We start from the raw sequence: 13,613 nt of genomic DNA, 5'->3' as shown, positions 1-13,613 counted from the left end.
ACAGCAATAATAAGGGAAATAACTATAAACATGACGTTCACTATAACAAGTGCTTTAAACTGCATAAACAATTTATTTTTCAATTTTTTTAAATTGAAAAATTTATTTATTTTTTTTTTTTTTTTTGGAAACAAGTTTAAGAGACTGGAGGAGTACATACAAAGGGTACTAGGAAAGTTTTGCAATACAGCTTTGTTTGTTTAATTTTTTCAAAGTAATTTCCTCTACATTCAATACACCTCTCCATCATCCGAAACCAATCTTTAAACCAGTTCTGCCAAGTTTCACTAGGGAGTAAAGCACACTCGTTGTCCCAAGCCCGTAGAAGGTCCTCATCACTGGAAAACCACCTCCCTTTTAGCTTCATTTTCACATGCGGGAACAGTGCAAAGTCGCAGGGAACAAGGTCTGGACTGTAGGGAGGGTGCTCGAGAAGTTTCAGTCCTGTCGTGGTCAAATATTCGGTGCAGGCTTTGGCACGGTGAGCTGTAGCATTATCGTGATGGAGGTACCAGGTGTCCATTCTTGACTTTGGCCGCAGGTTCTTCATAGATCCAATGACTTTAGGCAGGCATTGTTCAGTATACCACTTAGCTGTGACTGTCTTCTGCGTGTCCAAAACGACACGTTCCACAATTCCACTCGATTTGAAAAATACAGCTATCATTTTCTTCTTTACAGATCGGGATTTTCTGACAATTACGGTTGTGTCGTCATCATCAAAGACCCAAACTTTGTTTTGAGCCTTGGTCGGCAGATCGTAATAGTACAGCCAAGTCTCGTCACCTGTCACGATGTTGTTCACATACCGAGATTGTCCCTTATCAAACTTTTTTAACATCTCCCGGCACCAAGTCGCATGTCGTGTCATCAGCTCTTCAGTCAGTTGATGTGGCACCCGGAGAGAACAAAGTTTCTTCACGTGCAAATGATCTTGCAGAATCGAACGAATTGCTGGTGCATTTAGGCCCAAAGTATCCTCTATCTGTTGGTAGGTCACTCGCCTGTTTTCGTCAAGCATTTTCCTCACAGCAGTAACGTTTTCCTCCGTAACTGACGTTCGTGGCCTTCCCGGCCTCTCAGAATCCTCCAGAGTGAAATTTCCCCTTTGGAATTCTCTATACCACCTGAATATCGTTGTACGATGTGGACAATCATCATCTAGTGCAAGAGTCATTTCTTCTAAGCACTGGTCTATGGTTAAACCACGCACAAAATTATACCGCAAAACTGTCCTTATCTCATTTCGTGACCACGATGCCATCGCAAGCACTTTACACTCTCACTACTAATGAATAACTGAGCCCATCGACTTGGCGCGGCGGCTACTATGCACGTATGAACATGTCTCAACATGCAGCAACAAGCAGCTTCCTGTGATTCATTGTTGTGTCATATTGCAAAACTTTCCTAGTACCCTTTGTATATGTCTGAGCAAGAGAAACCAAAAAATTTAAATGGACTTACCTCTCTCTTTCCATTTTTGGAGGTCAACTGAACAGGGATGACACATTTATTGCAAAGTGAATAGGCAAAAAGCTATTTTATTGCTTAAATTCAATTCAGAAGAAGCAACTACATTCTGTAGTATCGAGGAGCCCAACAAGGAACCGCTGATTAAATATGCTAGAAATGGTTATGATATCCAGGACAAAATGTTGCTAAATGATTACATAAAATAATAAATCAATAAAGGTAAATAAATGGTCAAATTCCCAAAACCGTGTATAAAGAATAGCCAGAACTCTGAATACAAAGTGCTGGCTATAAGTAACAGAACAGTCATACCAGTTTGACCAGGGCAGTGCCAATTTCATACCACATGTCCAGGATATCTAAAATAAAACATTAACATTAGAACAGTTCTGCTGTAAAGATGTCAGAACACAAAATAAAGAACTATCCAGGATCTAAGCAGCAATATCAGATGGTACTTGAATTTTGTGATATTTAATTAGATTAATAACACCTTTATTACCTCTAAGTACACAAAATGAGATCTTGCAATTATTAATTTTAACTGGAGGGTAAAGTTTAACAATGAATTTTGCACAAGCAATCAATTTAAAGTTTATTTATTCATAACAGTAGTGGCACAGAATATATACAAATCTTTTCTGCATTTTGAAACTAATTTTGTAGGTTTACCTAGAACCATTAGCATTAATTAACGCATGATGCAAGAAAGCAAGATTATACAGCATCAACCAAAAAAAAAAAAAAACGATTACCATTTCACTTAACCGGTCATTCCAAATGTTTGTCTATTTCATAGTTCCGCATTAAATTTTTTCAAGCTACCAACAGATGGAAGTCTGTTCCAGCAATCAACCAACTGCTGGGTAAAGGCAAATTTCACACATCTATTCTAGTACAGTCTTTCCTCAATTTGAATTTATGAGTAGTCTGCCACATCACGACCTTACAAAATGCACTACTTGATCGATGTTTGCATATTAATCTGGAAGGGACTATGATACAGGCAAAGGGTAATATCATTGGTATGTTCAATGTAACGAGTGTGAAGATATCAGTGATCAACTAAGCGTTCTGATGGACGTTCATAGGATCTTGAAGAACAGGGTGGATGCCCCTTGAAGGAATTTAATTGAGAAGCCCCATGAAGCCTGCAGCTGCCCCCATCAATGCCAGAGCTTGGATTTGTGCATCAGGCAACACAGAGTCAAATCACAAGGCAGACTGCACTGGACAAACAGCAGGCAGTTATTGTCAGTGACTCTACTGTTAGGGAAATATATTGTGCAAAAAGGATGGATGGAAAAGAAGCAGGTTAAGCTTGCAGGCAAAAGTTGACTACATTGTAGAGCAGTTACAATCTTTTAAGGGCACAAAACATTATACCGTTGTACACCTTGGCACTAATGACATTAAGAGTATGAGGACACAGTTAACAAGGTGTCATTATAGAGAAATATTGCCATTTAAGGTCACAAAATGTGATATTGTTGTATGTTGGTACAACCACAACATTAAGAGTAGGAGATCTGAGGACTTGACTTACATTGCATGATCACTGAATCATGATAACCTATCTAATACCGTGCTAGGCAATCATTTTCACTATGCACCTAAGCATTGACTTCACTAGATGTCTGAAGATGTCCATATGGGTCTACAGCCATTCTGCTTGTCTTTTCTCAGTGTCGGAACAGATGACGGTTCTATGTCTACATGCCTCACTTCCTATTCCAAAACATCCCACAGATGTTCAACAGGATTGAGGTTAGGAGAATGTGGAGGCCAATCAAAATGTGATATCTTCACTGTGTTACTAGAACCAATGAAGGGAAAGTGTAGGCCCCGAAGATATGGCGCATTATCGTCTTAGAAGATTCCATTTCTCTGAGAAAAAATGCAATGTAGCAGGGTGCACATGGTCTCCTAAGAGATGCGAGACCTCACCAGCGAAATGTTGGTCCATACACACCAGGGGTCCTATCTCTTGCCAGTAAAACATGCACCATATTAATCAACCACTGCCACCTGCCGGACTGTGGGCATCATGCATGATGAGTCCATGGAAGTGTTGTTTGCGCCACACACAAAGGCATCATTTGCCTATTGATCATTACAGCTCTGGTTCATACTATCATATTGCACAAGATATTTAGACTCATCTGACCAGGATGTTGATGACAGCATAGCATTTGCTTTCAATAATGATCAGCAGTGAGGAGAGGATGTCTATTGGGTCATCTGCTGTGGAACCCCATATGTCTGAATATGTGGCATATCATTATACATCATTATATTGTTATTGCATTCCCAATAATTGGAATGTCCACTGTCATACAATGAACTTTCCTTGAGCCCATGCAACTTCACTTATCATAAACATCCAATTTGCATGATCCTTTTACCGATCTGTTCGTGGGAGGTTTGATTCATTTCACACCATTCCTTGCACACCTTAAACATAGTGGGCATGCACAACCAACAAGACATGCCGTTTCCAAAACACGCGACATCAGCTCCCACAATCAAGACTTTTGAAACTGTGATATTTTTACTATGTCCCATAACTGCTACTTTATCACTATGAATTGCAAAATAAGATGCAAATAAGCCCAGCTCTAGAATAAGAAGCTGTTCTGCTTTTTATACTAATGGTGCATTTGGGAAAGATGGTCATATTCAGCAACAATTTAGAGTACTTAAAAAGTAGAAGGCAATGCTGGAAAAAAATTTCAGTTAGAGATAAATTTCAAAGTGTCTGGAATTCTGCCTCTGTGCTTGTAAACAGCTTTGACTGATTCTAGAGCAAGGGTATACACCAAAATAGAAACAGCACTAGTATACTCACTCATGCACCGCTGGCATCGATAAAGTCCCGCATTTCATCGTAAAGTGACTCAGTCCATATATCCTTGATCTTCTGCTCTACTTGTTCAACTCCATCCTCTCTCATAGTGTTGCCTGCATCCTGGAGCAAATACAGTCTTGCCCCACTACCTAAAGTTCAACTACCAAGCCAGCCGAAGCACTATAGACCGATTTCCACTGCATCCACGGTCCTAAAGCTACTGGAAAAAGTCCTTCCGCATATATAACACGCCATCTTCTTCCACAATCATCAAAACAACTCCATTATGTTCTCCCTAATAGATCAACTGTCTCCAACCTTCTGGCAGTCCAAACGGAAATTTTAAATGCATTTGAGGCCAAATCAGAAATGGCGGTTGTTTATGCCGATATTGAAGCTGCTTTTGATAGCCTTAACATCTCAGCCCTTCTGAATCTCCTAACCAATTTCTTTCAGATCAAAGGTGACGTTTTCGCTTTTCTGCACTCGCTCCTCCGGAATAGAACAGTGTACCTCACTCATCGTAACCTCTGCTACACCCGATCCATCAATGCTGGTGTGCCGCAAGGTGGCGTTTTATTGGGGTTACTTTTTACCACCCTCCTTATTCCGTTTGTGTGTAACAGAGATGATGTCATTACCTGCGCCGACGATATAAAGTTCCTAACGGAAATACCACCATCAGCCAACAGGGGAGTGATCACATCGGAAATCTGTAATAAGATCACAGCTTTCTCTAGCCATCTCAACCATTTCGGTCTCAAACTGAACCCCCAAAAATCCGTTATTATGGTTTTTTCTCTGAAGTGTCCCACATCCATACAACCCTCACTGCAGGGTGCAGTTATTCCAAGTGTTACTAAACACAAAGATCTCAGTGTAACCTTCGACCCAAACCTTAGGTTCAACTGTCACATCGAATGTGTTCTTAAATATCTACGCAAGATCAACCGAATGCGCTGGATTGCCCGTCAACATCTTCTTCATAACACAGACGCAAGAACCACAATCAGATATCTGGAAACCATTGTGTATCCTACCTTTCTGTATGCCTCTGAAATATGGGCATCCGCAGTACCTTCTCTCATGAAGCCCATCTTCGCCGGTGAATACCGGTTATTGAAGTGGGCAACCCACAAACATCGACTCCCCCCTCAGCAGAGGACCACCAGCATGGCCGACCAACTCCAAATCCCACGGCTGCCTCAAATAATCAGCATGAGGAGAACTGTGACCACAGTCAAAATGCTGGTTGGCAAAATCAACTCCCCTGACTTCTGGGATATATGCCAGTGGCATGATCTACTTCCTTCCTTACAAGCCACCCCTCTTCTTCAGCTACAACGGAACAGGCTGAAGATCAGTGACAGATTCCTACCTGGACAAGTACTTCCTACAGTACAAGCCCTGCTAATGATCGGAGTTGACCTGCAGAAATTCTGCTTCTGATCGCAATTATAGGCGCTCGTTGGCCGAACTTGTTCCCCTTTTGTTTGGCCCCTGATGTTGACTCACACTGACATCTCCATCTGCTATCTCCTATGACGCGCATAACGGCACGTCGCAGGCAAATTGACGAACTATCTCACAAGAAAATGCAATACCGAACATCAATTTGGCACTGTGAAATATTCTGACTTGTGTGAATATGCTTAAATATGTGCTTTGTACATATGAACGTGCACATACCTTGGTGTACTGTCTGCCTCACAACTATGTACATACTCATATCTATTGAATGGCTAATGCTACGTTTTTAATTGTTATGTAATCTTTTATACTGCGCAAATTTTTATACTGTACATATTTTTATATTACCCTATATCATTGTCAAGCCCCTGGCGTCCTGGCTGTGGCGGGCACATTATTGTATCTGTATCTTTACTGTACAATAAAGATTTTCTCTCTCTCTCTCTCTCTCTCTCTCTCTCTAATGCTATCAAGGGTGTGCTAGGTGGGTCAGAAAACTTTGGATGATAAACAAACTAATAGATCTACAATGCAGAGGCAAAAGTGATCCTTGCAACACTTCTCTTGGAAGAGAAGTGTTGCAAGAATCTAGGAGTTGTTGCAAGAGTCTAGCAGCCTAAAAAGCAAGGCACCTGCAATTTCTAGACTTACTATAAGACATCAGGGAACGAGGAAATACAAGGACTGTGTTAGGATCACTAAGAGTAAGTACAGGGGCATGTATATTTGCTTTTACATAAATGCAAGCATAGTAAATAAATTTGATGAATTTGAAGGCCAACTAGTCATCAAATGCAGATATAGTAGAGATATCAGAGATATGGGGTGTCAGTGAGATTAAGGGATGCAGAATTTGAATATGAGGAGGATTGGGGGGGGGGGGGGGGGCTGGTTGTGCTCTCAGTTAAGAAGCACACAAAATCAAAGGCGGTGCAATACTGAGTCAATCTGGTGTGACATAAGCGCTCTTACCATTGTAACAGGCCTAATAGGAAAAAATTCCAAAACAACCATACAGAAAAAGTTGGCCAGTAAATCAGAATATATTATAATGGGGGAGATATCAACTTTCCAGATACTAACTGAAATTTGCGAATTGGTCACACACATAGTAACAAAGGTTTTGTGGATTTATTGGATCAGTGTTTTCTACAGCAGCATACTGCGGAGGCAACAAGAGAGAGTAATATCCTTGATCTGATTATCAAGAGTGATTATTCTTGCATTAAGAATCTACAGATAAAAGACTAGGCAGCATTGTCCATAGTGCAGAGATGTAAGATTAGGTAAGGGTTTTTTTTTTTCTTTCATAATGGAGGCTACAGTAGCCTCAGACAGTTTAAGCAACAAATTCTAAATGGTAATCATTCAGGGGAAATAATCATAGAAGCTAACTGGATTTTCATACCAACTAAGAAATATTGTTCAATGTTTACACCTAAATATATGTTCAGATAAACTAATAAGACACGTGGCAGAATAGAAAAATGCATGGGATGCATATAAATTATCAGGTGATACAGATGCCTGTCAGATATAAACTAGTCTGCAATCAAAACACAAAGAAAGATATGAAGCCAAGACAGATTATGACAAATCTTTGGAAAAGGATGCAAATAAAATCAAACTAAGGCTTCTTTACTTATGTAATAACATACTACTGGCCACACACAGATTTCTTTAAGACACTGCTGATGTTTTAACTGCTGATGATCCTGCTCAGGTTGCTGACAAACTGAATAGGTATTTTGCATCTACATTCACACATGCAAAATTGTTAAGAGAAGTGGATGCTAGAATTTTATCAAAACTCTAACATAAATTCAAATTGAGGAAGGATAGTTGTAGAATAGATGTGTGGAAGTTTGCCTTCAGCCAATGAGGCATTGATTGCTGGAACAAGTTGAAAGCTTAAATAAATTCAAGGAAGAATTAAAACTACTGGAGGGGACAGATAAGTGAGATGAAATTATTATTATTATTTATTTTTATTTTTTGGCTGATTGTGTCTGTACAAGCTTGGTTTCGTGAATCATTTGCAATTACAAAACATCGGGTTTATTAGGAAAACCTGTATCTTAAGAAAACTGTGTCTGGCCAATAGTATGTTATTTCATTTTCAGTGAAAATGTACTTTTAAATAGCAATAAACAAAGTCTTTTTTTTTTAGGTTTATTAGCATATATACATGACCTGCCTATTAGTCCTCACCTTGCTTTTCTGTGTGAAAGTCTACAGGCATAATTTGACTCCTAGTGGATGGATTTTCTATATTTGGGCCTCTTAAAGATTCATCCAGCAATGATTATTTCTTCTTTCCTAGGGACTTATTCTCCCAATATGTGTAACTGTTTCCATGTACACTGCCCAGGGTAACAGTGAGGGTTTCAAGAAATTTTTAAAAGTTATTCCTGGTGATGTTAGAGTAGTTCTAATGTTGTATTATAATGACAATCCATTCGAAGTGTAATCTGACTGTAAGCTTGATCAATGACAGTCCATCTCATAATGAAAGAATATATATATATATACACACGTTTAAAATTGTAAACAAAAATAAGTTGATTGCAAAAGGTGCTTACAGTATGAAAAATTAATATTATTAGCGAAAGTTAAAACAATAATAAAATAAAAGAAAAAAATAAAAAAGAAAATTTTTCCGGAAATTTAGTGTAACAATTACAAACCTCTTGTAGCAATTCTCTTAGCATCTTGTCCCTCCAGCCATCTCCATTACGAGATACAACAGCTACTAAAAGGTCACAGGCTCTATATACTGTGTCTGGCAAGGTATCAAGTAGTCTCAAACATCCTGGTAACATTTTTTCTGTGAAATCATCTATCACCTGAGAGGAGAGAGGTTCTTCCGGCTGTTGTTCTTGCTGAGGCTCTTTCTGTTCTTCAGCCTTTCTTCGTTCCTCTTCTTCCTAAAGTGAAATCAAGGTAATATCACAGAAGATGGGAATTAAAGGGGTTCTTTCTAATTAAGAAATTAAATTAAATATTAAAGTGATACTTGGAAGTAGAAATCGAAAAATGCAGAGTATACAATTAAAAAAGACTCAATAGCAAAAAAAATATAAACACAGACTATATTATATTAGCTGTTTATTAGCACATCAATTAGATCAATATTAACTTAATTTTATGATAAATGGTACAAATAGATGTATTATATACAAAAAATAGTGTACTGAAATCCAAAAAAATAGAAACACATACTACAGGACCTACAGGGTATAGTAATGAGCAGTATATACTCGACAAATAGGCATAAAATAATAATAATAATAAAAAAAATGTAGTATGCGTCCAACATGTCTACTCAAAGTTCAAATTTAAAATGTTAACTGTAAAATTCCATACATGCTGCAGAAAGCCAGACACTGAGATTCAGATATGCAGCCAGCTTTACATAAATTAATGGAAAAACTACATTTCAATTTAGGAAATAAGAACAAATTTGAGGGTAACTAATATACAAGGAAGTAGAGCAAACTTAAGATAGTATGGGGGAAGCAAAGAGAGTGGGGAGGAAGGAAATAGGCTGAATTGGTATTTAAAGCAAAAATGAATAGAATTGTGGTCAGAACAAAATTAGGAGGAAGATGTAATAATGTTGCCAAGCAGAAACATATGCTAATCTCTTAATGGCCACTCTGACAATAAGTTTACTAGAGGGAGTTATTTGAATCGCCATTAAGTGGATTGGACTGAATTTTTGAAGAAGCTTATCAAAGTGTACAGGAAGTGTGTACAATGTGTAGTAATCAGGACACACCGTGTCATCACTTATAAGAGAGAGAGAGAGTCTAAATTTGAATATGGGACATGAGCGGGGGAGGATGTTTGCTCAGTGTTATCCAGACAGCCAAATTCGGACGTCACAAAAATGATGGTAGGACGGTATTACAGGCCTAATAATTGTTATAAGTATAATGAACAACTGCACAGACTGGACCAGTTGATCAGAATGTCATAATGGCAGTAGACTTAACTTTCCAGATATTGTGAACCCTGCGGGTTGGTCACTCAAACAGTAGCAAGACTATGGATATATTGGTTGATTGTTTTCTACACCAGCACATTAGGGATGCTTTCTAAATCTGATGACCAGCAGTGACTATTCATTCATTTAAAGTCTGAAGATAAAAGACCAACTAGGTGGCGATGATCACAGTGTACTGGTGTGAAATTTAAAGACTTGACTACTGTCAAGAGCAAAGGGAAGGGCTTTATCATTGTCACCTTTGCTAAATCCCTTCCTTAATGGTCTCACACAGTTCCTCAATTCTACAAAGTGGAAACAACTGAAGTTACCAACAGCAAAGTCGAAATGTGAAGCATTTCAAGAATGTAATCATAAAAGCTACTAAGACTTTTATGTGAACTAGGAGATAACGCAATAATTTGACTTAAATGAATCAAATGAAGTGAAGGGCTTATATTAGAGAAGAAAAATGTATGGGATGCAAATTATCAGATGTTACAGATGGCTAGAGTTCCCATAAAAGTTTGCATTCAAGTCCCAAAGGAAGTTATGCGTGCTAAGGCATATTACGAGAAGACTCTGCAAAGAATGCAACAAAGAGCAAGCAAAGACTTCCATATTTATGAAAACACTAGAAGGAAGTGGATAATCACAAACATCCACTAGTTACTAATAATTTAACTGCTGATGAACCTGCAATTTTCTGACAAGCTGAATAGGTATTTTGCATCCGCATTCACACCCGCAGAATTTTTAGTGATGAGTAGACCAGGCAAACTCTAAGAGGAAGCTGGATGTGATTTCGCAATAACAGAAAAGAAAGCGGAGAAGAAATTAAAGATAAATATATAAAAGGCACCTGAAATGGTTAGGATAAATCCAATTGTATTAAGGGAAGCAGCAAAACAGGTAAGCAAAGTTTAAGTTGAATTTAAGAAGAACTCTTTATTGTATGCAATAAAGAGTTCTTCAAATTCAAAATGGGAAGCATTCAAAGAACTTATCTTGGAAGCTACTAGGTTTTACATACCAACTAAGAAATATTGTTCAAGGTTTAGGCCTAAATGGATGTCAGATGAACTAATGAGACATATGGCAGAGAAGAAAAATGCATGGGATACATATAAATTAATGCATGACATGGAAGCCTATGATAGATATAAGCTGGTCTGTAACCAAGTCACAAAGGAGATTAGGCAGGCAAAGGCAGATTATGAGAAATCCTTGGCAAAGGATGCAAATAAAAACAGAAAAGAGTTCTTTACCTATGTAAACTCTAGAAGGAAAGAGATGAATCAGATTGGTCCATTGGATATTGATGGTTCAACAGTTGAGGATCCTGCTCAGGTGGCTAACAAACTAAACAAGTATTTTGCATCTACATTCACACATGAGAAGTTATTCAGGAAGGGGAATGCCAGAGGTGAAGTAAACTCTGGCAGTGAGCTAGATGATTTTGTAATAACTGAGAGGAAAGTGGAGGAGAAAGTGTTGAGGATAAACATAAAAAAGGCACCTGGGGTGGATGGGATCTATCTAGTTATATTAAAGGAGGTAGCAAAGGAAGTAAGCAAACCCTTAGCCATAATTATGAGAGCTTCTTTGGACTCGTGGGAGGTATCCATAGACTGGAGATGTGCAAATGTGACCCCAATTCACAAAAGAGGATCAAAGGCTGACACAAGTAATTATAGACCTGTGAGTTTAACTTCTGCTCCAGGAAAATTGATGGAGGCACTGGTTAAAGAAGCACTGCCGATCATCTAGACAAAAATTCAGTTATAACTCTGACACAGCATGGTTTTGTAAGGGAAATTCTTGCCTGACCAATTGGATTGGATACTATGATGCAGTCACAAAAGAACTGGATGCAGGGAATAACTTTGATATTACATATTTGGATCTTAGAAAGGCTTTTGATACTGTTGCACATGGTAGACTGCTGCACAAATTGGAGCAGTGTGGTATTGGAGGCAAATTGCTGCTATGGATAAAGGGATGGTTGAGGGGAAGAAGACAGAGTGGTAATCAATGGACACTGCTCATTGTGGACTAATGTTATTATTGGAGTCCCTCAGGGTTTAGTGTTGGGTCCATTATTGTTTTCTGTATTTATAAATAATATTGATGATGGTATATCAAGATTAATGTCCAAGTTTTCAGACGATACAAAGGTTGGCAAGGTTGTTAAGGACACTACTGACGCTATGCTGCTGCAGTATAGAATTGACAAATGTAACTACATATGGGAAACAGCAACCCCAGAGCAACATATCAACTCTGTGGTACTACACTGACAGTGGTAGAGAATGAAAAGCACCTGGGGGTAATTGTGCAGGCAGATATGAAGTTCTCTGAGCAGTGCAGATGGGCTGCAAGAGTAGCTCATTGTGTCTTGTCAATGATATACAGGAATTTTTCTAGCAGGGATAAGGAGGTGATTATTCCTTTGTATAAGCCTGGAACGAGTACAGAGAAAGGCAACAAGATTAGTGAATGGAACAAAGGGTTGCTCTTATGAAGAAAGGCTTAAGTTTTGCAAATTACAGTGTCTGGAAACGAGGCACCGGCGAGGTGATCTGATAGAGGTGTATAAAGCTTTGAATGGTTTGAGCATGCTCAATATCAATGGGATTCTTCCTCTTGCTCAGAATAATCACCTGAGAGGGCATAAATTCAGATTGAGGAAAGACAGATGTAGGATAGATGAGCAGAAATTTGCCTTTAGCAAGCGGGTAGTTGGTTGGTGGAAGAGACTTCCATTGGAAGTCTGTTCCATAATTATGAGAGCATCCTTGGACTCAGGGGCAGTCGCTGTGTACTGGAGATGTGTCAAATGTTTCCCCAATTCAGAAAGAGGAATCTAAGGGTGACAGGAGTAATTACAGACCAGTTAGTTTTTATTGCTGTTCTGGAAAAAATAATGGAGTCACTGGTTAAAGAAGAATTGCAGGATCATAGAGAAGCCTGTGAATTCAGACACAGCATGGGTTTAAGGGAGAGCCTTGTCTGAGAAACTTGCCTGGATACTATGATGTGTTTACAGAAGATATCATCTACATGGATTTCAAAAAAAGCTTTTGACACTGTTGTGCATGGAAGACTACTGTATAAATTGGAGCAGTATGGTATTAAGGGAAAGTTGCTAAAATGGATAAAAGGGCAGTTGAGGGGGAGAAGACAGAGTGGTAATCAATGGACACTGATATTTGTGGACTAATGTTATTAGTGGAGTCACCCGGGGTTCGGTGTTAGGTCCACTGTTGTTTCGAACATGCTAAATAAGAAGAAAAAATGGGGGAAGTAAAGACAAAGTTCTATGAATTAAGTAAAAGAAAGAAAATAGGTATACAGGTATCCCTCGTTTTGCGCTGGTCCGATTTGCATCGATTGGCAGTAGTGCTGATTACTAACGACAACCACAACAGCATTTTTATTTATTTATTTTTGCTTTTTTTTTTTTTTTTGTAAATTGAAAGTTTAAAATTGTAGGACAAAATTTATCAGCATCACACTGTACTATGTAACATGCACTGTTCACGTGATTTAGGACAATCTAGGCCAATCAGCAATCAGCGCATTCTGATTAGAGATGAGAAAGATACCCGCCCATAAAGTAACCACTTGGGGATGCGGGTAGTATTCATTTGGTTGTTGTTTACGCTATTTACAAGTGTTGGAAATTTATTACGCTAACATTTTTTAAAATTAATTGTCCTATTAATAAATCGTGTTATGAAGTTTTAATTTAATAGAATAATGACACATCATGTCTGGTAAGAGTATTTAATTGAATACTAATGCAATATTCGGAGGATAGAATCTGAA

The 13,613-nt window shown here is 38.5% G+C and overlaps 1 protein-coding gene across 6 annotated transcripts in view; it reads right to left on the bottom strand.

Moving 5' to 3' along the window:
* The window catches only part of HUWE1 (HECT, UBA and WWE domain containing E3 ubiquitin protein ligase 1), a 1,105,343-nt gene that overhangs the window by 617,596 nt on the left and 474,134 nt on the right, over nt 1-13,613 (bottom strand). For all 6 annotated transcript variants that reach the window (XM_090389849.1, XM_090389845.1, XM_090389850.1 and 3 more), the window contains one exon: nt 8,482-8,721. In XM_090389849.1, coding sequence (XP_090245975.1) covers nt 8,482-8,721 — 240 coding nt within the window. The remainder of the gene's footprint in view (nt 1-8,481; nt 8,722-13,613) is intronic.

Source organism: Mastigoproctus giganteus, chromosome 2 (genome assembly GCF_048544385.1).
Source record: "Mastigoproctus giganteus isolate SK-2022 chromosome 2, ASM4854438v1, whole genome shotgun sequence".
NCBI classification, from domain to species: domain Eukaryota; kingdom Metazoa; phylum Arthropoda; class Arachnida; order Uropygi; family Thelyphonidae; genus Mastigoproctus; species Mastigoproctus giganteus.
Note: the sequence above shows the minus strand (reverse complement) of the source record. Positions and strands in the feature narration are given on the sequence as shown.